At 39.4% G+C, this 27,710-nt stretch overlaps 1 protein-coding gene across 2 annotated transcripts in view; it reads left to right on the top strand.

The window, feature by feature from the left end:
- Nucleotides 1-27,710, top strand: part of PDE4B (phosphodiesterase 4B) — a 649,316-nt gene that overhangs the window by 126,498 nt on the left and 495,108 nt on the right. For both annotated transcript variants that reach the window (XM_043876456.1, XM_043876457.1), the window contains one exon: nt 1,804-2,042. In XM_043876456.1, coding sequence (XP_043732391.1) covers nt 1,804-2,042 — 239 coding nt within the window. The remainder of the gene's footprint in view (nt 1-1,803; nt 2,043-27,710) is intronic.

Raw genomic sequence — 27,710 nt, 5'->3', positions numbered from 1 at the left:
GTGGTAAAATATTTTCTGAAGATTTTGCTTTCCAGATAATTGGTACTTTCTTTATGTGTATATTTGGAACAAACTGATTTATAAAAGTTCTGACTTTTAGTTTGTTCTTGAATCTCTTTAGGAAGACTTTGTCTCTTCTAAGACTTCCTGTCTCCTCTAGTCTTTTGAGAAAGAAACTTACATATGCTATGTTTTCTTCTCAGCTCTTATTTCTAACACACACAAACACATATACACACACGTGAGTAAGTGCCAGGCCATGGTAGATTTAATATAATCAGTTACTAAACCAGTTTGTTTGTTTAAAGCTAAGGTGGTCTAGTCCCAATTACTAAACAGTTAAATCCTGGGAACATTCGAGAATATTTCAAACTTTGAAGAATTCTAGATTGTTTGGTCTTCTTCCTGTTACTGAATTTTGGTTCTACTGAATCTTAAATAAGTGGTATTTGAAAACCTTAAGTCAAACAAAAAAATATGATGATATCCCATTTCCAGGTAGAGAGAGTGGGGCCCCTGAAAATTGTCAGGCCTATGAATGCCCAGATTTTCATCATGAAAATGTGGCTTTGTATAGATGACATAAGCATAAATAACTGAAATATAAGTCCTGCTGCTTTTTGCTGTTGTACCCTCTCAAAGTAGGACTGTGCAAGATTCTAATAGGTGTGCTATAAATATTTGTTGAATGATCCCAGCTAGGTCCTTAAACTTGAGTTAATTATTCTTATATGAGCTAATATAGGGATGGGTAGAGGAGTGGTAGGTGGAGAACTTTTGTTTGTTTGTTTGTTTCAAAGGCAAGCTAGTTCCAGGCTCTCCTAAGTCTATTTTGAAGGGCAGTAGGAAGTACCTGTCTTTTTAAGGGCTACTGAATGACTTCCAGGTGGGAGATCTTGGTCTGATGTTAGGACTTCAATTATTGCTTAAGATACGAGTGGAGAGTGACAGATATAACTTTTAAACTCCAAGTGGCTATCAGAGTGGCTATTTGCACTGCTGCAACATTTGCTGTCTTTAAGCCAGTATGAGTGGTGAACCAGGCAGAGACTGTTTTGGGTCTTCTCTCCATAGTACCAGGAACCAGAGTCACCAAGAGATATAGGAAGAATGAATAACTCTTATTGTTGATTATAATTAAGGGCTCTTATTTTCTCACAAATATTTCATTTCATGTCAGTCTTAGGGCACATACTGAACATATGGCAGTTCAGTTCAGGACCAGATAAAATATATTCTTCTTTTTCTTGAACTCTTATATATTTAACCCCCTCCCCCTATTGACCCCTAAACCCCCACAACTCTGAGGAGAACTTTTATGAGAAAAGGAGAAGTCAGTTACCCATCACCCACAATTATGAGTATCTTCCTGGTCTGAGATAGGAAATATTTTTCCTTCAAAGCATTGAGCAAGAAATGTTATACTTTAGCTAGTATAGCTTATTCCCATGTTGCAGAATGATAACATCAATATCCAAAATATATTTTCAGTGAATAGCTTTCATTTTAGCAAGTTAAAAAAGAGAAAGGAAAAAAAAAAGAATACTTAAAAAAGGCGAAGATATCCACTGTCCTAAAGATCACCAAGACTATGCAACAAAATTTGAGCATTAGCCCCCATACCTATATGTTTTCTCTTAAGCTTTTGATGTCAGTGTTAGATTCTGATTGTGAGATACTGAAAAAGGACTTTATGAGTGACAGCTTAATCATTTAGTTTATTTTACTACATCGTGCATCATTTTAAACATTTGAATTTCATTTTCTTTTTCCTCTTTTTTTCTTCCCCTGTGGTTCCTCTAGAATGTTAAAGATTATTTTGAATGTAGCTTGAGTAAATCCTACAGTTCTTCTAGTAACACACTTGGGATCGACCTCTGGAGGGGGAGAAGGTGCTGCTCAGGAAACTTGCAGTTGCCACCACTGTCGCAAAGACAGAGCGGAAGGGCAAGGACACCTGAGGGAGATGGCATTTCCAGACCAACCACGCTTCCGCTGATGACACTGCCAAGCATTGCTATTACAACTGTAACCCAGGAGTGGTGAGTAGCTCCCCGTGTAAATGTCAGCTGGGAGTTTTATTTTCCAGTTACTCCAGACACAATTTTCTTGTTACTAAAATGTTAGTTATCTGTGGAATAACTAAGGCTTTTGACATTTTGAGAATTTGTTTCCCTTTGGGTAGCAAAATGAGACCTTTTAAACAGTGAAGATACTGTCTACTTCTTAAGATTAGGAGGAACCTGTTGAAGAAGGAATGAGATGCATTTTTATTAATGGCAGGGAAAGCAAAATTACTGCCTATGATCGTTTTTTTTTTTTTTAAACTTCAGTGAATGTTGACATGTTTAATTTAGAAAAGAAAAATCATATAGGAGTACCTAAAGGAAATATATATATATGAAATATATAAATCATCTGTACTATATATATGAATGAGAAGAGATATTCTTATTGCTCTACTCAAAATATAATTATTCTTAGTTTCTTTTGCTATAATCCCACTTTAATAATTTCAGTTTATGATTAGATAGTAAATAAAACACTTTTGTAAATCAAAAGAGGAATGAAAATTGTACTATGGGAGATGCTAGGACTTTTTGCAGAATCTATGTTTGTGAAAGAGACTATTTTAATCTAGTGTTGAAACATTAATCAAGTACATATAATTTATGACTGTGGTTAAAATTGTGCCATGATGTTTCTTCAAATATGTGTTTTTATCACATATTTAGTATTTAGCAGTTTCTCTGATTTTTCTTTTTCCTTTACATAATCCAAATATTTTTCCAAGAATAGCCTGCTTATATAACATGGAGTTCTGTTCAAATGAGAAATACTTTCTCAATATTTTATATAATTTTAAATTATAATAATATGGTGCTTTAAAAATGACTTTTAAAGTCATTTTTTTAAGGAAAAGAACTAAGCATTAAATCACTGTGCAATATCATTGCAGTAAATCCTTCAAATCTGTGAGCTTTATTGTGTGCTACATTCCATGACCACATACCGAGCTGAGCACTGCTGATGAGTGGTCCAGGATGTGCTCACTGAGTGATGCAGGAAAGCTTTTAGTTGGTGGTTATCAAATGCTCTAAGAATTAGATCCCTGAGACTTCAGGTATCACAGTTACTAGCACGAAATGGTTTACCAAGCAGTCTGTATATGATAGAGAAGCATGTAAAACATTATAAGGGGAATGGGTTAAAATTTTGGAAAGCATTAACTGGTTTCTTCTCCTTAGCTGAATTAACATTACAATAGTCATAACCAATCACTGAGAACACAAATGGGCATGTGGCTCCCACACTGCTTACTCAGTCACATAGCCTATGTGATCAGTCTTGGTTTGCTTCTACATTATGACAGATTCAGAATCTAAAATAGAAATCTACACGGATTTATATTTCAGCAAGTTGGCACCAGTGTGGTAGTACCAGTTGTTACAATATTGAAATGCTTCCTGATGTTGGTAAATATATGCTTTCCTGACCTCTATGATTGTCCTTATTACTATCCCAGACTCTTCCCCAGAAGGAGATTCTTCATAAACCAACAGTAAAGAGGTGATCAGTTGATGACTAGTACAGAGGAGCCCAGTTTTGTTGGGCATTGGTGTTTTATCTGTTAGAATAACAGTCTGGATAAAATGTACCTTGCAGTGTTGGAGTTCATTTTACCCAAAGACACTTTGGGAGTTATGGAATTGTTCTTTCCTTAGAAATATTGAATCCAGACTCTGACATGTTGGGCATGCTTCTTTACCTCTCTAAGTTGAATGTGTTCATCTGTACAAAGAGAGTAATTGTACTCAATCTCATGGGCTATTGTAAGGATTAGGTATGGTGATCTCTATAAAATGTCTAGTTTAGTAAAAAGCACATGTTAGGCAATCAACAAACATTAGTTTCTCTTCTCTTGATCATTATGCATTAAAGCCCTTTGAAAATGAGAAATCATGTTTCAAGTATCAGTAGCCTCAAACTGAGTATCAGTAGTTTAGAAGGAAATGGAGGATTTACCTATTATCCAGCTTGTCATGCAGTCAGCCACCACCACATATGAGTAATTAATTTATGTCTTTTTTTCCCCCAATCACCTGGATACTTTTTAAAGTATGAGAGTATTCAGTCATTGACTCCAAATTTATTTTTAAGTATAAGCAACTAAAAGCATTTCAATTCATCCCTTAGAAATATTTCTTTTGGAATATTGATAGTTAAGAGACTGGAGGAATTGCTGGCAGAGGAATTTCATTGAAAGACCATTTGATTAGAAGTGAGAAAGTAGGGTTCAGATATCATCAGGGCCATCACTTGATGAAAGGTCCTAGAGATAAGGAATGCAGCCTACAACCCTGTGTGGGAAAGAATTATACTCACCACTTAGAGTCCGGAGAATGTGGAATCAATCTACATGCCTATATGATGGGTCAGTAAACTTTTTCTGCCAGTTAGTAAATATTTTGGGCTTTGTGGGCTTTATAGGCTCTGTTGTGACTCTTCAGCATCGCCAGTGTAATGTGAATGTTGCCATAGACAGTGCATAAATGAATGTAGCTGGGCTCCAGGAAAACTTTATTTATGTAAACAGGCAGGAGGCTAGATTTTGCCTGCCAGTCAGTTTAATGACTTCTGTTCTAGACTAGCAAAAACCCCAAGATATGATGCCCTCTCTGATAATTGCTTTGACAGTGGTAACTGGGTGAAACTGACCTTGAGTTCCTGGTTGGTGTTCTAAATGTGTCAAAGATCTGGGAATATGTGGTATAGGTCAAGTCTTTAAAGCTAGTGAAGGAATTTGAATGAGAACAAATAAAAATTACTACCCAGTGTATATAAAGTTAAATATTGGGTTGGACAAAAAGTTCATTTGGGTTTTTTCTATAAGATGTTATGGAAAAACTTGTACAAACTTTTTGGCCAACCCAATAGAAAAGATTGCTATAAATTTAGCTCTTGTTTGGGGAGAGTACATTGTATGAAGGGAGTTGGCCATCATCACAAGCAAAAGGCCTGGAAGAGAGGAGAGTGATTTGATTTACTGTGGAGAAAGGAAGAGTGAGGACCTGAGTCCAGTTGGGTGAACATCCATCTTGCTGCCTTTTGGGTGAACTTCATCATTCCACAACAACTCAAATGAATAAACAGAGATAAACAGAGATGATACAATTTTCAGAGTTGTGGTGAGAGAGAAAATATTTGCAATGTATGTAGTGAGTAATTAGCACTTTAGTGGTTATGATATTATTGTTATTTTATTGTTAAATATTGACTAAACAGCCAACATTATGCATTTTTTATTGCTGGGGATTCTGGGGGAATTTCACCACCTGCATTATTAGAACCATCTTGGAAATATGAAAGAAGAGTTCATATATGAAAGCAGGATGTTATTTTTATTACTGATAAAGTTGATATTGGAATATGTACTCTATGTCTGCGGGCAAGTAGATGTCTAACACTGTGCACCATAATTATACAGACTTACCATGCAGTAATAGGAAGTGCTAGTGCTGGGCAGGCAGATCTTGTCCTGAGAAAGAGTCTACCTCTATAAAATTTGAACATGGAAGAGTTGTAGAATCCTGCCCAGGTGAGACAGTAGGAAGGAAGGACTGATTTGTGCATGTCTACTTTCTCCTCTGGAAAGACCAATGCAGATTAAATTACCTTCTCCCCATGAAAGACTGAGTAAAAAGGGAGAAGGTGGTTAGGAATGTTAAGATAGTGGCATTTGACACTTGGAAGACACATCCAAAAGTGGAAAAAATATGTTCTTCCTGACATTCCCCAACCTTTTCCCTTCTTTTCACCTTTAGTCTGGCGTTACACGAGGGACATGGCCAATGCCACATCTCTGGTGGTCTTTATTTTTTTAACAGTTCAAGGAGTTTACTAACCTACCAAATTTATCAGTGTCACCACAACCAAATTAGGAAAATGAGTCAATACTCAGCCTTGACTGTCTATAGTTAAATCTATAATTTTAACTTTCCTCCATAAGGCTCTTAGAACTCTTTGACTCCTTCTAGCCCTTCCTTATTTGCAATTGTTAATTATCTGTTTTTTAATCCAAAAATACACTAGCTCTCTGTTTGGAATCATTTACCTTTTTGCTTGAAGTAAGTCCTTTAGAATTTACTCTCATTTTTCTGTTTGTTTCTCTGAAAATGTCCTTATTTTGTCTCATGCTTGAAAGTGTTTTCTTTTTCATTATGTAGCAGTCTGTTTAATTCAACACTTTCCCCTTCCCTTTTGGCTTCCATTACTGTTATTGGAAAATGGCTCTAATTGTTTTACTGTATAAATAAACTGCATTTGGGGTAGGGGGCCCTGGATTTCTGAATTCCATCTTGATGTGTCTATGGGTGGATTTCCTTTTATTTATCCTACATGAGATTTACTGGACTTCTTGAATATGTTGTTTGGTGTCTTTTATCATTGGATCTGGAATATTCTTTGTCATTATCTCTTCAAATATTTTCTCTGTCAGCCTTTTGCTCCTCTGCTATTGGACTTTGTATTTTGGATCTATTGGTATGTATTTTGGATCTACTTCTTTATCCTCCATTTCTTTTAATGTCTTTCACACGTATGTGGTTAAACAGTATTTGTCTTTCTGGGTTGTATTCTTGTAATTGCTTTTGGTCTGCTTCTGGTTTGCTAATTCTCTTTTCAACTATGTTTAATTTGCTGTTAAACCTATTATGTTGCATATGTCAATTTTGATTATTATATTTTTTATTTTTAAAATTTGTATTTATTTAGCTTTTGAGTATGAGGTAATTTTATGTAGTTTTCTTTTCCCTACATGTATTAGTTAACTATTGTTGCGTAACTAATAACCCCCAAATGTAATGGCTTAAAATAACAAGCATGTTTTATATTCTGTTTTCTGTGGGCCAGGAATCTAGTTGTGATCTAGCTGGGTCCCTCTGGCTGGGTCTGTCACAAGGCCAGAGTCAAGTTACTAACCAGTGCTACAGTCATTTCAGTGGTTGACTGGGTGGGAGGGACAGCTTCCAAGCTCACTCACATGGTTTTTGACAGGTTCATGTCCTTGTTGCCTGTTGACTGAAAACATCAGTTTTTGCTATGTGGACCTCTCTCTTGGGCTACTCATGACATGGCGGTTTGTTTTTTATGGAACAAGGGCTTTTGATAGAGAAAGACCAATAGAAATTAAAATTTTTTTAGTGATACCCCATCACTTTTGCACATTCTATTCATTAGATCTAGCCCATACAAAGGGGAGGAATTGTGCAAGGGCCTGACTGTGAGGAGGTGGGCATCATTGAGGACTACGTTGGAGGTTGCCTATCATATTGCTTCCCAGGTGGTGTAGTGGTAAAGAACCTGCCTGCCAAAGCAGGAGACATAAGATATGCAGTTTTGATCCCTCGGTCAGGAAGATCCCCTGAAGGATGGCATAGCCACCCATTCCATTCTTGCCTGGAGAATTCCATGGACAGAGGAGCGTGGCAAGCTATAGTCCTTAGGGTCACAAAGAGTGGGACAGGACTGACGTGATTTAGCACACGCACATCATACTGCAGATGTTTTCAAGCTTTTAAAAATTTCTGTAAATATAGCAAGAGAAAGGAGAATAGACAAATCCACTATTACGTTGTAGACTTCAACACTGCAGAAAACTGATAGACCAAACAAGGAGAAAATCATTAGAAATATATTTGACCTGAACAGCATTATCAATCAACTTTATTTAATTGAAGTTTTTAGAATACTTCATCCAATAACAACACAATATGCATTCTTCTCAATATTGCATTGAATGCTCACCAAGATGCATCTATTCTGGGCTATAACCCATAGCTTAAAAAATTTAAAATAATTAAATGGTCTGTGTTCTCAGACATAGTGGAATTAAATAAGAAGTCAACAACAGATACATAAATGGGAAGTTCCAAATATTCAGAGATTAGAAATCCAACTCTAAATAATAGACCAAAATAGCCAAAGAGAAATCTCAAGAGAAAATTAAAAGTATTTCAAACTAAGTAAAAATAAAAGTAATATTTACTATAATTTATAGAATGCAAAAAGCATTGCTTAAAGGGAAATTTATTTCTATATCCATATCTATCTATATATCTATTTCTATCTCTTCCTGTGTATATATTTGACAAGAACAAAGAACTAAATCAGTAAGCCTTCTGTATAAGAAAACTATAAAGAAAAGGAACAGTTTAAGACTCAAGTAAGCAGATGGAAAACAAAAATTAGAGCAGAAATCAATGCAATTGAAAACAGGAAAATAATAGAGAAAATCAGTGGACTCAAAAGATGGTGCTTTGTAAAAGTCAATACACTGATAGACTTTTGACCACTTTAGTCAAGAAAAAGAAGAAAAGACATAAATTACCACTTTTAGAAATGAAAAAGAGAACATTACTATTGTTTCCCTGGAGATGAAAAAAATAATAAAGGAATACTGTGAGCAACTTTCCCACGTATTAGAAAATTTAGTTGAAATGGACAAATCCCTGTGCTGAGGATGGGAAGTTGCTTCAGTCATGTATGACTCTTTGCGACCCCATGGACTGAAACACACCAGGCTTCTCTGTTCATGGGATTCTTGAGGTAAGACTACTGAAGTGGGTTGCCATTTCCTCCTCCAGGGAATCTTCCTGACCCAGGGGTTGAACCTGAGTCTCTTAACGTATCATGCATTGGCAAGCAGTTTCTTTACCACTAGCGCCACCTTGTAGGTGAATTGGTAAGTTGTGGTACATACACACAATGCAGTAATTGATACAGAATACAGTAGGAGGCGCACAGAGAAAGATGAGCTTTAGACAATATTAGAAATTTCTTCTTTTGAGACATGTAAATCCAGTGCAGAAAAGAAGGAATGTATTGGAAATGACAAGGGGAGAAATAGGAGAAACTCATTTCCAAAGGTGGAGATCAGTGGTTGTCAAATGTTAGAGTGATTCAGGATCACTTGGATAACTTACTGAAAAACAGATTGCTGAACCCCAACCGTAGAGCTGGGACTTTGGGATAGAGCTGGTGATCTGTAGTTCTAATAAGTTCCTAGGTGATACTTGCGGGACTGATCTGGGGACCAGATTTTGAGGACTCTGGCCTAGATTTTCTCAGTCGAGTAGGAGGTTAGGTCATCTGCTGAGAATAAGGGAGTGTGGACCCATTAAGCCAAAGGCATTCATTGTTCCAGATCAGCAAACGTGCATTTTTTTTGTCTAGGGACATTTCTTTTTCCTGTGCCTTGCCAGCTGACCAGTCATGGGGCTGAACTTTCAGATGTTTGGTAACAGTACTGCTTTAAGAATGCTCACATCTTAATGACGCAACAAACCTACTGTCAGCTGCATTTTCAGTTGGCTAGGAAGAACACAGAGAGAAAGTAGGCAGGGAAACTTTTTTCAGGGTTTTCCTAATGGTACACTTTTCCATAAGAAACAGTTCTGGCTTCTCCTTTGTTATTCCCTCAAAGAAGAGTATAAATATCAGTTTGGTTACCTCCCACCTTCATCTGCCCGAGGGCTGTGCTTTGCTTCTCTAAGAGTCTCAGTTGTGAACATGATGATTCTATTTGGGCATCTATGAACTTAGGTGTGATGTCCTTAATGTTTGCTGTTCTGACGCTCACCTCCGTTGGGGAAAGCGGTGTCAGTTGCCCTGTTGCTGTGTGGAAGGCTGGGAGCAATTTCAGCTGTTCTCATTATCACGGAAGGGGACTGCGGTTAATCTGCTGAGGTGGTAATTCACAAACATGGGGTGTGCTTTTTATTGCTCCCACAATCTGTCACAAGTTTGCTGTCTGATAAGGATTTCAATAAAATATTTTATACTTTGGGGTTGCCTCTCGATTATAGAGCCTAAAGCCCTCTTTTAAATATCAAAATAGCCACAGATGCTGTGCACAAATGATATAGATTCAACAAACACTGGTGTGAAGATGGGAAATTGATGACACTTTTGCTTAGCTCCCACCAGGCTTTACCACCATTAGAAATCTTTGGCAACAGAAACTGCATTTGTAACTCATGCATCAGCTATTGCAATCTACAGGTCAGCAATTCACAGAGTACCCCCCCACCCCAGACTTTCCCCATCAGGTATGTGAAATAATGGCCAATGGATATTTAAAATCATGTGTCATCCACTCCATCCCTCATTGCTTATATATTTTGATTATCAGCCAGGTCAAATTTATATAAGCATAAACTAGAATTATATTAAAATATAAATTATAAAGAAAGTACTTTTAGGGTAGAATCTAGTCTGTATGATTGTAATAATTGATGTAATACCTTATAGTATAGAGATAATGTTCTCACTATAATACATACATAAAGCCCTTTCCATTTCCTATTTCATTTAACTCCCACAACGACCTTGTGAGGTGGACACTTTTACCTTAAGGCAAAGCAAGAACAAACAACAATGGGTTCAACTGAGTCACAATCATGGGCATGAGAGGTTTCATGATACAGAAAGACTCCGTTTTTGACAATTGATGGCTGACAGCTTTCAACTCTCCATCTCTCCCCTTTCCCGTTTGCCCCCATTTGGGAAGGATAAGAAAATCTGGATGCTGCCTTCCTTGGTGCCTGTGAGAAGTTCAAACAGTGCAAAGTCCTGCTCTCTTTGGGAACCCTCATTCTAGCCCTACCCCCTGCCCCTTGTTAATCATAATAAAACCCTAAGTGGCCTTCCACCTCTCTCTCAATTTTGTTTCATCTTAGACAAAACCTGAGCCCTTCTCCTTGGAGAATCCTTTTGCTGTTTACTGTATGAGTAGTAAACTTATTTCATATCCATCATATGTGTCATTCACCCTGACATCCATAAATTTCTGGGCAGGGGCTGCCCAACATCCCACAGGGGATGCTATTAACAGATCCCAGATAAAACGGGCTTCCTAGTTTTGGATAAGCTAATAGTGCTTTATTCCTTCAAATATGTGGTCATTTTAGACAACAACAGTAATTAAAAACTCAAGGCTGAGAACTGAAAGATGAACAAGATCTGCTTCTTTGTCTTTCTCTTCAGTATAGTCTCATAGAAGGGCAGAGGTGTAAGTTTAAAAACTACACAGTGGTGCTGTTTTATGTGCAAGGTACTGTGGGGATGCAGAAGAGTGAGTGACCATTCTTCCTGGATTGGACAACATGTGTGTAAAGTCATAAAAGCATGAAAGAGGATGGGATGTTGAAGGGACTATATTTAGTTGTATTTGGCCATGGAACAGGGTGACCCTGGTGAGATACAGTTGGCAAGGGCCTTGAAGGCTCTACTCATACGCTGCATCCAATCCTGAGGATATTGGTAAGCTACTGAAGGACTTTAAAAAATGCAATAAAACAAAAATGTTCTTATTTTAAATAGCCTACTTTGATGGCAGTGTGGTTTTGATATTGAGACAGAAAGGTAATTTAGACTTGCTTTAGTCCAGGTGAGCAATGATGATGGCTGAGTCAGGACAAAGTCTAGGAAAATGGTCAGAGGACACATGTGCTAGGACACTGTTCTAGGAGCTGAGATACCGTGGAATATAATAGAGAAATTCTCTGTTTTTATGAAGCTTCCTTTCTAAGGAGGTATATGGGGCTTCCCTGGTGGCTCAGATGGTAAAGAATCTACCAGGGTGCAGGAGATGCAGGTTCAATCCCTGAGTCAGAAAGATCCCCTGGAGAAGGGAATGGCTACCCACCCCAGTATTCTTGTCTGGAGAATTCCATTGACAGAGAAGCCTGGCGGGCTACAGTCCATGGAGTCACAAAGAATTGGTCACGACTGAGCTGACTCTGGGAGTTGGTGATGGACAGGGAGGCCTGGCATGCTGCGGTTCATGGGGTCGCAAAGAGTTGGACACGACTGAGCGACTGAACTGAACTGAGCAACTAACACTTTCACTTTTTCATAGGAGAGAACTCCTAATATCCATCCTTTCCTTCTTAACAACAACAAGAAAGCTAGCATTGTAACTGAGCATGCAGTTCCCCAGAAAACAGATAGTTCTTTCAAAGCCATTCTTGCAGCTTCCTCTTAGTCTGGCTGGAACCTACATACACTAGGTTCTGGGAGATCATCCCCCAAATCAAAGTCCATTCACTTCCATTTCCCCCGTATCTGTGGACTGGAATGGGTGTGCAGCGGTGAGATTTATTGTACCTTGTGGCCAAGGTAACGCCATGGGCCTGATGAAACAGCAAAGCTGAAGGGCCCTGAGCATGTGATAGCTTCATAGAGAGCTACCACCCACACTGCGTTTTCATGTGAAGTAAATACAATTCTTTTGTTGTTTTGGGCTTCTCTCTGATACAGTAGCTGAAGCTGTATCATAAATAATACTGGGGGAAGTATATAATTGTAGTGGAGGTTTACATAAAGGGAACGCCCAGATCATGAGTCTCACAACGGCAGTCATTTAAAAGTATAAATAAGTTATATAAATACGTTGTTTACAGCTGGATCTGTTAAACGTAACATATTATTATTCACAATGACTATTAGCCATACTTTGCATGCAAGGAAGAGTTTTGCAGAATGCCCAAGCCAGTCAATTGGTTGTTCCTCAGACAAGAAAGATTCACTTGTACAAGGTACTTACATCTGAGTGTGCCAGCCAGTGTGATGACTGCTGAATATCCCTTCATTATGTCTTCTTATTATGTGATATATATTAACTAATCCAATACTAAGTAAAGTGGTTAATTAATTGATAAAGGCATGAGTCTGTTCATGGAGGTGCCATCTAATTACAGTAGTGATTTAAATAAGTAGCAGAACACTATAGAATGATAACAGGAAATAAGCAGGGTGATCTGACAGAGTAATGTGAGCTGAGCCAAAGAATGGTACTTAGATAAGAGAACTATGAAATACTTCCAAGAGGAGATGATATTTGATTGATATCTAAATGATAAAAAGCAGTTAATCTATTAAAAAAGTGGATACAGACTCTTAATAGGCAAAGGAAATAGAACTATAAAAGCCCTGGGTTAGGAAACAGCCTAGTATATTTGAATAGGAGAGAGGAGACCAGTGTGGCTGGAGCACAGAAAACAAGGGGGAGGAAGATGGAAGTTGGGATTTGAAAGGAGCAGTTAGATCAGATACTCACTTGTAGTCTATTACAAGGAGTTTTGTTTTATTCTAAGAGCAATGAGCAACAACCTCAGATAGCAGATGATATCACTGTATTGGCAGAAAGTGAAGAGGAACTACAGAGCCTTTTGATGAGGGTAAAAGAGAAGAATGAAAAAGCTGGCTTAAAACTCAACATTCATAAAACTAGGATTATGGTATCTGAGCCTATTACTTCATGGCAAGTAGATGGGGGGAAGTGGAAACTGGGAAATTTTATTTTCTTGGGCTCCAAAATCACTGTGAATGGTGACTGCAGCCATGAAATTAAAAAGACACTTGCTCTTGGAAGAAAAGCTATGACAAACCTAGGAAGCATATTAAAAAGCAGTGACATCACTTTGCTGACAAAAGTCCATCTAGTCAAAGCTGTGGTTTTTCCAGCAGTCAGGTTCAGATGTGAAAGTTGGACCATAAAGAAGCCTGAGCACGGAATAACTGTTTCTTTTGAGTTGTGGTTCTGGAGAAAATTCTTGAGAGTCCTTTGGACTTCAAGGAGATCAAACCAGTCAACCCTGAAGGAAATAAACCCTGAATATTCATTGGAAAGACTGAAGCTGAAGCTCAAATACTTTGGCCACCTGATGCGAATAACTGGATCATTGGGAAAGACCCTGATGGTGGGGAAGATTGAGGGCATGAGGAAAAGGGGACAACAGAGGTTGGGATGGTTGGGTAGCAGTACTGACTTAATGGACATGAGTTTGAGTAAACTCAGGGAGGTAGTGAAAGACAGGGAAACCCGGCATGCTGCAGTCCATGGGGTCACAAAGAATTGGACATGACTTAGTGACTGAACAACAAAGAGCAGTGAGAAGTCTTAATGATGTTTTAAACAAAAAATATGACAGGATCTGACTTTGAAAGAATAATGTTTTGGGTACAGGTATAATGAATTGTAGGGACAAAGTGGAAGCAGAGATGAATGCAGACAAGTCATTTGAAGCAGGATGAGGCCAGAAGAGATGGAGAGAAGTGAATGATTTAATTCATGTTTAGAAGTGGGTTGATAGGGCTTGCTAGGGGATGCATGCAGAGGTCTGGGAAAGGAAGGCATCAACAACCAATTCTCTGCTTTTTGCTTGCATTGATATTGGTGCCATTTGTTGAAATTAGAAATACCTGGGGGAAGATTTTGAGGGGTTTAATCCAAAAGACTCATTTTGGACAAGTTAACTATGAAGGTGCCGATGGTTTGTGATGGCCATTACCAGTTGGAGGTATATGGGTCTGGGCTTCAGAGGAGAGAGAAAAATTTAATAAGTTATCAGAATAAATATAACATTAACATTTTGATAGTTTGTTTTGTTTATAAATGCTTCAAACAAACTAAATGTACAGAAAATAATTCAACAAACATTCACCATCTATTGATATACCTGCTATCTAGACTTAACAAGTGTTGACACTTTGCTTATTTGCTTCAGCCCTCTTAAAAATACGATGTTGCAGATAAAAGAATGAGAGAACATTTCTAAAGATGCTGGGAAGACAGTGGCTTAAATACATTTCATTTCTCATCCTTTCTGATCTCTTCTTCTTCTGCCAGTAGACAGATCCTGGAGGATAAGAAAGAAGCCTTGAATTATGTCACAATCATGCCAAAGATAGAAGGAGAAGAACAAGGAGAAAACACTCAGGAGGCTCCTGTGAAGTGGAGTTATTAGGGAAGACAAAGACTTAAGGCAAAAACAAAGTACTTGACATTCAAGTACAACATAAAGAAAGACTTTTCGAAATAAAAATCATTTAATATATTCAGCATATAAATTAAAACAATAAAATATTTGATATTTTACACATAGAGACATATACAAACACACAACTCACACACACATACAGAAACTAATAGTTCTGAAAGATGAAATGGTAGAACTAGCTCAAATGTCAGAGAAAAATACAAGGACATAAAAATCTTTTAAGAAAAGAAAAAATACTGGAAATTTAGCTCAGTAAGCCCTAATATGTAAGTGATAAGGAGTTCTGGAAGAAGAAAAAGAAATAGATGGAAGGTAGGCAATAGTTAAATAATTATCAGACACGTATTTCCCAGAGTTTAAGAAAGACTTGTGTCTGAAAGCTGAGCAGGCTTACAATTCAAGGCAAGATTGATGAAAACAGACTCACATCTAGATACACTGTAGTAAAGTACCTGCATTTTTAAGTACATATAAGAAAAATGTTTTTAAGCTTTCAGCAGGAAAGAACAATTCAGTTACAAGAAAAAATGTAAAATGAGATTTGATTATTGATCTTCAACATGAAAAACTAAATAGTAGGAGGGGATAATGTACAGACAACTAAGAAAAAAGACTACAACCTAGAATCTTGTATCCAACCAAGATAGCAAGATGTAGTTCACACCTGTGTTAGGAAAAACAGTCAGTTTGATTAATATGAATGACCTTGAGATGGAAAGATTATCCTGAATTATTTGTTGTTATTGTTCAGTTGCTCAGTTGTGTCCTACTCTTTGTGGCTCCATGGACTGTAGCCTGCCAGGCTCCTTGGTGCATGGAATTTCCCAGGCAAGAATATTGGAGTGAAGTGCCATTTCCTATTCCAGTGGATGTTCCTGATGGGGACTAAACCCATGTTTATTGTGTCTTCTGCATTGGCAGATGGATTCATTACCTCTAGTGCCATGTTAAGTTAAAACTAAGTGGACAGTTGTGGACTATAAGGGAATGTGTAATATATGTAATAAGTAAGAATTATGGATGGGCATCCACTATGGAAATAGTATGGGAGTTTCTTAAAAAACTAAATATAGAACTACCACATGGTCCAACAATTTCACTCCGAGGTACTTATTCAGAAAAATGAAAGCACTAATTGGAATATTTGCATATACCCCAATATATGATCATAGCAGCCCTATTTACAATAGCAAAGTTATGCAAGTAAACCAAGTGTCCATCAACAGACAAATAGAGAAAGCAGATGTAGCATACACACACACACACATGCACACACACACACACACACACATGTTGTTGTTCTGTTGCTCAGTTGTGTCCAACTCTGTGACCCATGGACGGCAGCATGCCAGGCTTTCCTGTCCATCACCATTTCCCTGAGTTTTCTCAAACCCATGTCCATTGAGTTGGTGATGCCATACAACCATCACATCCTCTGTCGTCACCTTTGCCTCCTGTCTTCAGTCTTTCCCAGAGGGTCTTTTCTAATGAGTTGGTTTTTCGCATCAGATGACAAAAGTATTGGCACTTCAGCTTCAACATCAGTCCTTCCAATGAATATTCAGGACTGATTTCCTAAGGATTGACTGGTTTGACCTCCTTGCAGTCCAAGGGACTCTCAGGCATCTTTTCTAACACCACAGTTCAAAAGGATCAATTCTTCAGCCCTCAGCCTTCTTTATGGTCCAACTCTCACATCCATACTATTGGAAAAACCATAGCTTTGACTATACACACTTTTGTTGGCAAGATAATGTCTTTGCTTTTTAATATGCTTTCTAGATTTGTCATAGCTTTTCTTCCAAGGAGCAAGCATCTTTTCATTTCATGGCTGCAGTCAACATCTGCAGTGATTTTGGAGCCCAAGAAAATAAAGTCTGTCACTGTTTCCATTGTTTCCCCATCTATTAGTCATGAGGTAATGGGCCCAGATGCCACGATCTTAGTTTTTTGAATGTTGAGCTTTAAGTGTTTTCACTCTCCTCTTTCACCTTCATCAAGAGGCTCTTTAGTTCCTCTCCACTTTATGCCATAAGAGTGATGTCATCTGCATATCTGAAGTCATCGATATTTCTCCCGGTCATCTTGATTCCAGCTTGTGATTCATCTAGCCCGGCACTTCACATGCTGTACTCTGTACACAATTTAAAAGCAGGGTCAAATATACAGCCTTGACATACTCCTTTCCTGATTTGGAGCCAGTCCATTGTTCCATGCCCAGTTCTAACTGTTGCTTCTTGATCTGCATATGGGTTTCTCAGGAGTCAGGTAAGGTGGTCTGGTATTCCCATCTTTTGAAGAATTTTCCGCAGTTTGTTGTGATCCACACAGTCAAAGGCTTTGGTATAGTCAATAAAGCAGAAGTAGACGTTTTTCTGGAATTCTCTTGCTTTTTCTACAATCTAAAGGACTTTTGTCAATTTGATCTCTGGTTCCTCTGCCTTTCCTAAACCCAGCTTGACCATCTGGAAGTTCTCGGTTCATGTACTGTTGAAGTCTAGCTTGGAGAATTTTGAGCATTACTTTGCTAGCATGTGAAATGAGTGCAACTGTGTGCTAGTTTGAGCATTCTTTGGCATTGCCTTTCTTTGGGATTGGAATGAAAACTGACCTTTTCCAGTCCTGTGGCCATTGCTGAGTTTTCTTTTCAGTCATAAACGGAATGAAATTCTGCCATATGAAAAAGCATGAATGGGCCTGGAGGGTATTATGCTAAGTGAAATCAGTCAGACAAAGACAAATGCTGTGTGATATCACTTATATGTGGAATCTAAAAAAAAAGAATAGTACACATGGATATATGTAGCAGAAAAGAAACAAACTCACAGATATAGAAAATAAGCTAGTAGTTACCTATGGGGAGAGGGAAGACAAGTGTATGTGATTAAGTGATATAAACTACTCTGTGTAGTAGAAATAAGAAGAAGGGTATATTACATATAGTATAAGGAATTAGAGCTTTTATGTTTATAATAACTATTAATAGAGTAAAATTATAAAAATATGAATCACTATATTGTATGTCTGAAACAAATATAATATTGTAAATCTACTATACCTAAGTAAAAATAATCCAACCAACCAAACAGCCAACCCAGGATTAGCACAAAGGCAAAAAAGAGAAAAGAATGATGGAATGAAAATGACATGATGAAGGGAAAACTAATAATCAGGAAATAAATATAATAACCATTTTATCATAGCTTGGGAATTGGGGGCTTTGATGGAAGCCCTGCAAAGTTTGCTTCTGAATAGTTGGGAGGTCAGGAAAATACTGTAAAAGACCAATCATATTTGGGGGTAGTGAGGCAAGAGAACCTCGCTTGTCTTCCCTAATGGTAAAGGACATAGTAGATATCTTATAGTCACATCATAGTAAAGAAGTTGGTTTGATTATGTGTGCTTGTGCTCAGTCGCTTAGCTGTGTCCGATTCTTTGTGATCCGACAGACTTTACCCACCAGGCTCCTCTGTCCATGGGAATTTCTAGGCAAGGATACTGGAGGGGTAGCCATTGCCTTTCTCCAGGAGGTCTTCCTGACCCTGGGATTGAATCCGGGTCTCCTGCACTGCAGGTGAATTCTTTACTGTCTGAGTGTGTACTATACATAATGTATTTTACTACCACAAGTAATTCCAGTATGATGGGTTATGTGGCCCAAGCAGCCATCCAGGACCTTATGCAGAACGTTTTTTTGTCCTGGGCTCTGCTCAACAACTTTCTACATCATCTGAAAAATGGATCATAGCAGTATGCTCAAGTGTGTTATATGCTGCCTCTCAAAACTAAAGATGCCTATCAAGCATTATAATTCTTTTTCCTGCTAAGAGATGTAAGGTAATAGCTTATCCTTTACTTTCAAGTGAATATTGCAGGGTGGCCATAACGCTGGACCCCTGGAAACTTCACCTGTGTGCCAGACTCCTAAACCTTTCTGAATTTTATCTCCTTCTGAAGCACATATGTTTTTCTGAGGCATCCAGGAAACTTGCTGCTTCCTGCTCATTGGGTGCAATTAACATAGCATCGTCAATATAGTGGAACAGTGTGATAATCTGCAGAACCTTTGTAGAAGGCTCTTCTGGTAATATTATTACAGAGGGCAGGGGAATTAAAACAGCCCCAAGGCGGCAAGACAGTGGATGTACACTGTCCATGTGAATTGGAGCTTCCGACTCTTCTCCCTGATAAGAATGAAGAAGAAAACAATTGTCAGGACTGTATGCATCTGCTCTGGTAAATATACCACAGGACACAACAGCTGCCATTGAAGTGACCGCTTGTGTAACTTGTGTTTAGTCCTTAGTCTCTCAGTTGTGTCCGACTGTTTATGACCCCATAGACTGTAGCCCACCAGACACCTCTGTCCATGGATATTCTCCGGGCAAGAATACTGGAGTAGGTTACCATTTCTTTCTCCAATTTGTTGTAGTCCATTGTAATTTTCTGTGGTCTAGCTAACTTTTGCAGAGGCCAGACCTAGTGTGTTAAATAAGGTTATATTGGGGACTACCATTCCTGAGTTCTTTAAGATTTTGAAGGTGCCACTGATTTGAGGTCCTACCTGTGAACATACCTTATTTGGAAATAGAGTCATTGTAGATATAATGAGTTAGTTCAGTTCAGTTCAGTTCAGTCGCTCAGTCATGTCCGACTCTTTGTGACCCCATGGACTGCAGCATGCTAGGCTTCTCAGTCCATCACCAACTCCTGGAGCTTGCTTAAACTCATGTCCATTGAGTTGGTGATGCCATCCAACCATCTCATCCTCTGTCGTCCCCTTCTGCTTCACCTTCAATCTTTTCTAGCATCAAGGTCTTTTCCAATGAGTCAGTTCTTTGCATCAGGTGGCCAAAGTATTGAAGTTTTAGCTTCAGTATCAGCCCTTCCAATGAATATTCAGGACTGGTTTCCTTTAAGATGGACTGGTTTAATATCCTTGCAGTCCAAGGGACTCTCAAGAGTCTTCTCCAACACCACAGTTCAAAAGCATCAATTCTTCGGCGCTCAGCTTTCTTTATGGTCCAACTCTCACATAATGAGTTAAGAAATACTCATACTAGAGTAGGATGGGCCCTTCTTCTAGACTGGTATCCTTATAAGAAGAAGGAGACTCAGACACAGATACAGACACAGAGGAAGATAGCTCGAGAGAAGACAGAAGGAGGCAGATGGAAGTTGTGTTGTCACAAGTCAAGGGATGTCTCGGGGCTCCCAGAAGCTGGAAGAGGCCAGGAGAGGTCTCCTATAGAGGCTCTGGAGGGAGCATGACCCTGCTGATACCTTGCTTTCAGACTTTCAGCCCTCAGAATGGTCAGAGAATAGATTTCTGTTGTTTAAAGCCATCCAGTTTATAGTTATTTGTTACAATAGTCCCATGAAACTAATAGAGATGTGATATCAGTTTTAAAACAACTATTATCCTTGTGAAGAGGTGGTGGAGAAATTCCAGGATCTTCTCTTGTCTTTCCTACAAAACTTTATGCTCCAAGGAATAAAGATAGTGTTCTGCCAGTTGCTAAGTATGTTCATCCCAAATGTGCATTTGGAAACCAGGAGAATGACCACTGTGAGACAAACAGGGTTAGGATGCTATTTATCAACTGACTTCTATACACCTCTGCTCTTAAAGTAGAGTTCAATAGCTTTGAGAGATCTGAGCAATCCAGAGGGCTAGCTGTGGTGTTGCAGGGACTTTCCTTTAGATAATATGTTTTGGGTCAGAGAACTGGACATGTGAACACAAGTTTTCGTTGGGGGTGGCTGACAGCAAACATCTCATCAGTTCTTAATCTCTATTGTATATGTGTGTGTCTATACCCTTTTGCACTGCCCATCTGTCTCGTCCCTGGGTTTTATGAGCTATTTCCATATATTTATGTGGGTTAGGCCTTGCTGATATTCTGAACCTGCTACATTTTTTAGTAATTCAGTCCACTTCCCTTCTACTGGTTATGTGTTGCCACCTGGCCTCTGCCGTTTCCAGATCCTATTGCTATTAGAGAACGTAGTACTATCACAGATATTCCCAGTTGTCTGTTAAAATTATTGCCTCTATAAAAGGAGTATCTGCTGTGCCTTCCTAAGAAGAGCTACAGGGTTTTCTGTCTTATAGAGGACCTCATGTGTACTTCTCTCTGCTTTTTAAACCCTTACCCCATGTTTTGCTACAGCAATTCTGGCATCTCTACTTTGTTCGGGCTTCCCTAGTGGCTCTGATGGTTAAGAATCTGCCTGCAGTGCAGGAGACCTGGGTTTGATCTCGGTAAGGAAGATTCCCTGGAGAAGGGAATGGCTACCCACTTCAGCATTCTTGCCTGGAATATTCCAGGACAGAGGAGCCTGGCAGGTTACAGTCCATGGGGTCGCAAAGAGTCGACTATGACTGAGTGACTTTCACTTCACTACTCTGATTAATATAGGATTTTTTCTGCAGACTTCAAGGGCCTTTGCAACATCCTGTTACAACTACCACTAGCGCCCATGCTAGGGCGTTGAATCTTGTATCACTGGAAAATACTACCACATTGCAAAACCCTCCCTAATCCAGCTTGATTGATCTGTCCCCTCTTGATCTAGCCTTATCAAGGACTGCTCTTGGTTCCTGATGGTAATGTGTTATCCAAGTCCTGAAGCTTTTTAGGCATATACTTTCTCCTCTGCTTTATCTGGCTCCGCATTTCCTGAGTTAGGTTATGCTAAGATTTGATTATAGTTATGAGTCAAGAGAGGAGGCAGAGCCAATCTTGAGAAGTGTAATAAACATCTTCCAAGGCACTTGCCACATTTGAGGCCTTTGTATAACTTCCAAGTGTGTGCGTGTGTGTGTGTGTGTGTCTGTCTGTCTGCCTGTCTTCCAGTGGGGGAGGGGGGATTGGTGATTTCTTCAGGCTTCCCAGGTGGCTCAGTGGTTTTGCAGGAGATGTGGGTTTGATCCCTGGGTCAGAAAGATTCCCTGGAGGGGGGCATGGCAACCCACTCTGATATTCTTGACTGGAGAATCCCATGGACAGAGGAGCCTGGAGGGCTACAGTCCATGTGGTCCCAAAGAATCAGACATGACTGAATGACTGAACACACACACACACACAGTGATTTCTTCAGGCCCATAGGTTTCAGGATAACCTCAGGATTTGAGATTCTTAGCCATGTCTTCACAGATATCTCCTTCCCAGTGTCAGGATGCCTTTCCTTTCCTGTAGGGCTCTGAGTTTGTGTTAGAGACTTGCCTAGGCTGAGATTCAGCCTGCTCTGAAGCTCTGCCAAAAATTAAGTTCTGTCCCTGTTTTACTATTGATATGACTGCTGTCCAGCTACAGGAGCAGAAGGTCTCTTTGAATGCTACCCAGGAATCCCTCCTACTCTCACACTTTGATTAAAATTAACAGATCCAAGCCTGTCATTTTTCTCTCTTAAATCAATGATGCTTAGCAACAGCCAACCAATTCCCCAGTTTTATAGTTAGTGTTATAGTAAGTCAAGTGGGCCTTAGGAAGCATCGCTACAAACAAAGCTAGTGGAGGTGATGGAATTCCAGTTGAGCTATTTCAAACCCTAAAAGATGATGCTGTGAAAGTGCTGCACTCAATATGCCAGTAAATTTGGAAAACTCAGCAGCGACCACAGGACTGGAAGAGGTCAGTTTTCTTTCCAATCCCAAAGAAAGGCAATGCCAAAGAATGCTCAAACTAGCACACAGTTGCACTCATTTCACATGCTAGCAAAGTAATGCTCAAAATTCTCCAAGCTAGACTTCAACAGTACATGAACCGAGAACTTCCAGATGGTCAAGCTGGGTTTAGGAAAGGCAGAGGAACCAGAGATCAAATTGACAAAAGTCCTTTAGATTGTAGAAAAAGCAAGAGAATTCCAGAAAAACGTCTACTTCTGCTTTATTGACTATACCAAAGCCTTTGACTGTGTGGATCACAACAAACTGCGGAAAATTCTTCAAAAGATGGGAATACCAGACCACCTTACCTGACTCCTGAGAAACCCATATGCAGATCAAGAAGCAACAGTTAGAACTGGGCATGGAACAATGGACTGGTTCCAAATCAGGAAAGGAGTATGTCAAGGCTGTATATTTGACCCTGCTTTTAAATTGTGTACAGAGTACAGCATGTGAAGTGCCAGGCTAGATGAATCACAAGCTGGAATCAAGATGACCGGGAGAAATATCGATGACTTCAGATATGCAGATGACATCACTCTTATGGCATAAAGTGGAGAGGAACTAAAGAGCCTCTTGATGAAGGTGAAAGAGGAGAGTGAAAACACTTAAAGCTCAACATTCAAAAAACTAAGATCGTGGCATCTGGGCCCATTACCTCATGACTAATAGATGGGGAAACAATGGAAACAGTGACAGACTTTATTTTCTTGGGCTCCAAAATCACTGCAGATGTTGACTGCAGCCATGAAATGAAAAGATGCTTGCTCCTTGGAAGAAAAGCCATGACAAATCTAGAAAGCATATTAAAAAGCAAAGACATTATCTTGCCGACAAAGGTCTGTATAGTCAAAGCTATGGTTTTTCCAGTAGTTATATATGGGTGTGACAGTTGGACTATAAAGAAAGCTGAACCACTACAATATTGTAAAGTAATTAGCCTCCAACTAATAAAAATAAATGAAGAAAAAAAAAAAAAAGAAAGCTGAGCGCCGAAGAATTGATGCTTTTGTGGTGTTAGAAAAGATGCCTGAGAGTCCCTTGGACTGCAAGGAGATTAAACCAGTCCATCCTAAAGGAAATCAGTCCTGAATATTCATTGGAAGGGCTGATACTGAAGCTAAAACTCCAATACTTTGGCCACCTGATGTGAAGAACTGACTCATTGGAAAAGACCTTGATGCTGGGAAAGATTGAAGGCAGGAGAAGAAGGGGACGACAGAGAATGAGATGGTTGGATGGCATCACTGACTCAACGGACATGAGTTTGATTAAACTCCGAAAGTTGGTGATGGACAGGTAAGCCTGATGTGCTGCAGTCCATGGGGTCACAAATAGTTGGACACAACTGAGCGACTGAAATGAACTGAACTGATAAGTTAGTATTTCCTCAGACCATTGGGCTTCCCAAGTAGTGCTAGTGGTAAAGAACCTGCCTGACAGTGCTAGAGACATAAAAGAATTGCGTTTGATCCCTGGGTCAAGAAGATCCCTTGGAGAAGGGCATGGCAACCCACTCCAGTATTCTTACCTGGAGAATCCTATGTACAGAAGAGCTGGGTGGGCTACAGTTAATAATGTCACAAACAGTCAGACACAACTGAAGCGACTTAGCATCACACACGCACACAGACCACTAAAATACTAAAGGTGTTGCTCCAGCCATTGCATCCCCTTCCACCTGTATCCCATCATGGATGACCACTGGTGGAAATATGAAACACGCCCCAGCATTCCAAGGACTATCCCCACTTTTATCTGTCAGCAGTGATAGGTTCCTATTGGCATCCAGCAGGAAAATGGTCTAATTCCGAATTCCTATCTTTAGAGTCTGATTTCCAGGAACATTTCTGGTATCAACTGTCTTAGATTGGGTTCCTCAGGACAAAACCTGAAGTAGGAATCCATGCTTAAGAAATTTATTTGAAATGAGCCCTCAGTAAGTGAGGAAAACATAACAGGGGAGGGGAAAATTGCCAAGCAAGAATGTGGTCTTACACAATGAACTTATCTAGGAAACAGAAACAGACATGAGAAGAGACTTGTGGTTGCCATTGAGGGGAGTGGGGGAGGTAGGGATTGGGAGTTTGGGATTAGCAGATGTAAAATATTATATGTAGAATGGTTAAACAAAAAGGTCATGCTGTGTAGCACAGGCAACTATATTCAATATCCTATGATAAACTGTAATGGAGAAGAATATAAAAATTGTATATATATAAATATATATCACTTTGCTGTACACTTGAAATGAACACAATTTTGTAAATCAACCTTACTTCAATTAAAATAAAGAATGTGATCTCAGTAGAGACTGGCTTCAGTCTGATCCCACAAGGTACTCTAAAACATAAGTGACATGACAGAGCTCATGTTCAGGCAAGGGGACTGGCCTTGTATGTCTGATGCCAGCAGGTCATTGACCGAGTCAACTGTGGTGGAGAGTGGAGGGAGGTATAACCTCCTGGACAAGGTGCTTTCATTTGGTTCAGGAGAATTCTCCGTGTTGTTCTCTCTACTTACAGCAAATGGGAGAGAGGTGCACCAGCCTGAGGCGGGGATCATCCACCACAACAGGGTAGAGCTATTCTGAACTGTAATGATCAGTGAACTTTTTTAGTTATTCTGTACACAGGGTAAGAAATATATTTCTTAATTTTGAAATCTGCTCTATGTTTGGGTAAGAAGGTTGTATTTATCTTTCCTTCCTTTTTGTGAGATTACACTCAATCTCATTGGCCATAAATCCCAAATGACTAATTCACCGACTTTGACTAAGGACACTCATGAAAATGAGATATCCTCTCCTGATCTGCTATCAATTCACCATCTTCAAATTGAGACTATTATTCCCCCTTGTGTCCCTTGGTTAATCTCCCTCCTTCTGACCCTTACTATACTCTGTGGTAGCCAGAGTGAGAGATTATGAGGACATTATCCCATTTGGAATGGGATGATATGGTGTGAACAATGCTTTTTTTATGTGCAATTGAAAATGTCTCTGTACTAGTATAAACTATTTATCAAAAGTGGACAGAAAGTGAAAAAGGAAAGAGAAAATAGAAGATCCAAAGGTAATGTACAAACAGATGAGAGTGAGATTTTGATTTTCTCTTTTTGCAGTTTGAGTTTGGGAATTTGTACTTTTTTGCCAGCAAAATGATGCATAACCTCACTCAGAACTTCAGTCTTCTTGAAGGCTTTAGAAATATGTCATCGAAGGTGACAAAAAGTGGTTTATGGTTAAAATTCTCCTGTTCTTTACTCTCCAGAACTTACAGTATACAGTGGACTGAGTAGTCTGTGCTCCACAAACACTTGAAAAATGGTGGTGCTTGCTAAAGTACTTTGAAAGCTGTAAAAACTCATGTTAAAATAAGGTGTTATGGCATTGCTTTAAGTGACCTTCTCCAAGGTCTGCACTAAAACTGTCTTTCAACCTATTACCCCGCTTACCCCCATATGTAAATCCTTTGTTTTAGCCTGAGATTCCTCCTCCCACTTGCCACACCCCTTTTCATTTTCTCCTTCCTTGCTATCAAAATTCCACTCATAATTCTAAGCTTGGTTTAAACCTCCAGTCTCAGGAGACAAACCCTAATAATTCAAGGTTTGGCAACAGAGGGTGAATCTCCCTGGGAAAACCATGGCAGATACCTGTTGGTTTCACTCATGTACTGAGATTCTTCTTCCTCAAGGGAACTCTTTTCCTTTGGATGGTGTTCTCAAAGTGTGGTCTTCAAGCTAGAGTATCAATGTCAATGGAGAACTGGTTAAAAGGAAAATTACTGGCTCCACCTCAGACCTATGAAATTAGAAATCTAGGTGTATGACCCACAACCTGTGTTTTTAATAAACCTTCCAGGTGATTCTGAAGTTTGCTAAAGCCTGATAATCACTGTCTGAGGGAGTCTCTCACTGATCACCTTTGGTACGTCCTACTGACCTCAGGCAGTACTCCTCCATGTACCTACCATGCAAGCTAAATAAACCCTTAAGTGCCATGGCGCAGTTGTAACATTTAAACTAACTTTCCTAATGGCTCATCCATAATAAAAGGAAAATTAATTTTGCCAGTAATGTGTCATTAGATACAGTGATTCATCAAATATGGAAATGTATTATAGTGGCTAAAAGCAGCAGTTTTATAGCCAGACGAACTAGACCTTGAATCCAGCTTGTCACTTAATCATGTTGACATGAAAGCTCTGCAGCCATAATAATAATGTTGTGAAGATTAAGTGAGACAACGAAAGTAAGTCAGTTAGCAAAGCACCTGACTCATAGAAAGTGTTCAACAAAGAGTAATAAGCTGGATTTTGCTTAGTCATCATCAATGCATAGCCCCCTCTTTGCAGTGGATATCATCAGCAATCAACTCTCTGGCCACCTCCACGGGGCTTGGAACATTTTTCACCCTTGGAATTCCAAGGCACTCTCAACATCATCAGGGTGCTTGAAGTCTAGGCTGAAAGAGATATAGGAATTCTCTCTTCCATATTGACTCTTATAGCCCAATTCCTAACTTATCATCTCAGTGCCCTCCTATCATCTAGACTGTCATTTTGGGGGAACATCAGGCCCAACCCCAACATTTGCAGAGTTTAGAACAAGAGTCTAACTTGGAGTTCCACACAACATACACTTACATTTATAATTTAACAGAGCAAGCTTAAAAAAAAAAGTTGTCTTATCTGTACAGGCAGAATAGCAGCCCCTATAATCCCTGTAACCTGTGGGTACATTACCTTATATGATAAAGAGACTTTGTGAGTGTGATTAAGTAAAGACCTTGAGATGGGGAGATTATCCTGAATGATCAGTTGTATAGTCATCAGGATCCTTTTAAGAGGAAGGCAGGCAAGTCAGAGAAGGAGATGTGACAACACACAAAAGTCAGAGTGGTAAGGAATGCAGGCAGACTCTAGAACAGGGGTTTCCAACCTGGGCCATGGACCACGACTGGTCCTCGGGCTGTTGGAGACCTGGTTGCACAGCAGACGGTGAGTGGCAGGTGAGCGAGGGAAGTTTTGTCTGCTGCTCCTGTCGGTCCCCATGGCTCGATTACCACCTGAACCATGACTCCCACCCCCTACACACACCCTCCCACACTTGTTGTCCGTGGAAAAATTGTCTTCCACAAAACTGGTCCCTGTTACCTAAAATGTTGGGGACTGCTGTTTTATAGAATAGAA

The sequence above is a fragment of the Cervus elaphus genome, chromosome 20 (genome assembly GCF_910594005.1).
Source record: "Cervus elaphus chromosome 20, mCerEla1.1, whole genome shotgun sequence".
In the NCBI taxonomy this organism is placed as follows: Eukaryota; Metazoa; Chordata; class Mammalia; order Artiodactyla; family Cervidae; genus Cervus; species Cervus elaphus.
The sequence above is the reverse complement of the archived record's forward strand: the minus strand, read 5'-3'. Positions and strand labels throughout refer to the sequence as shown.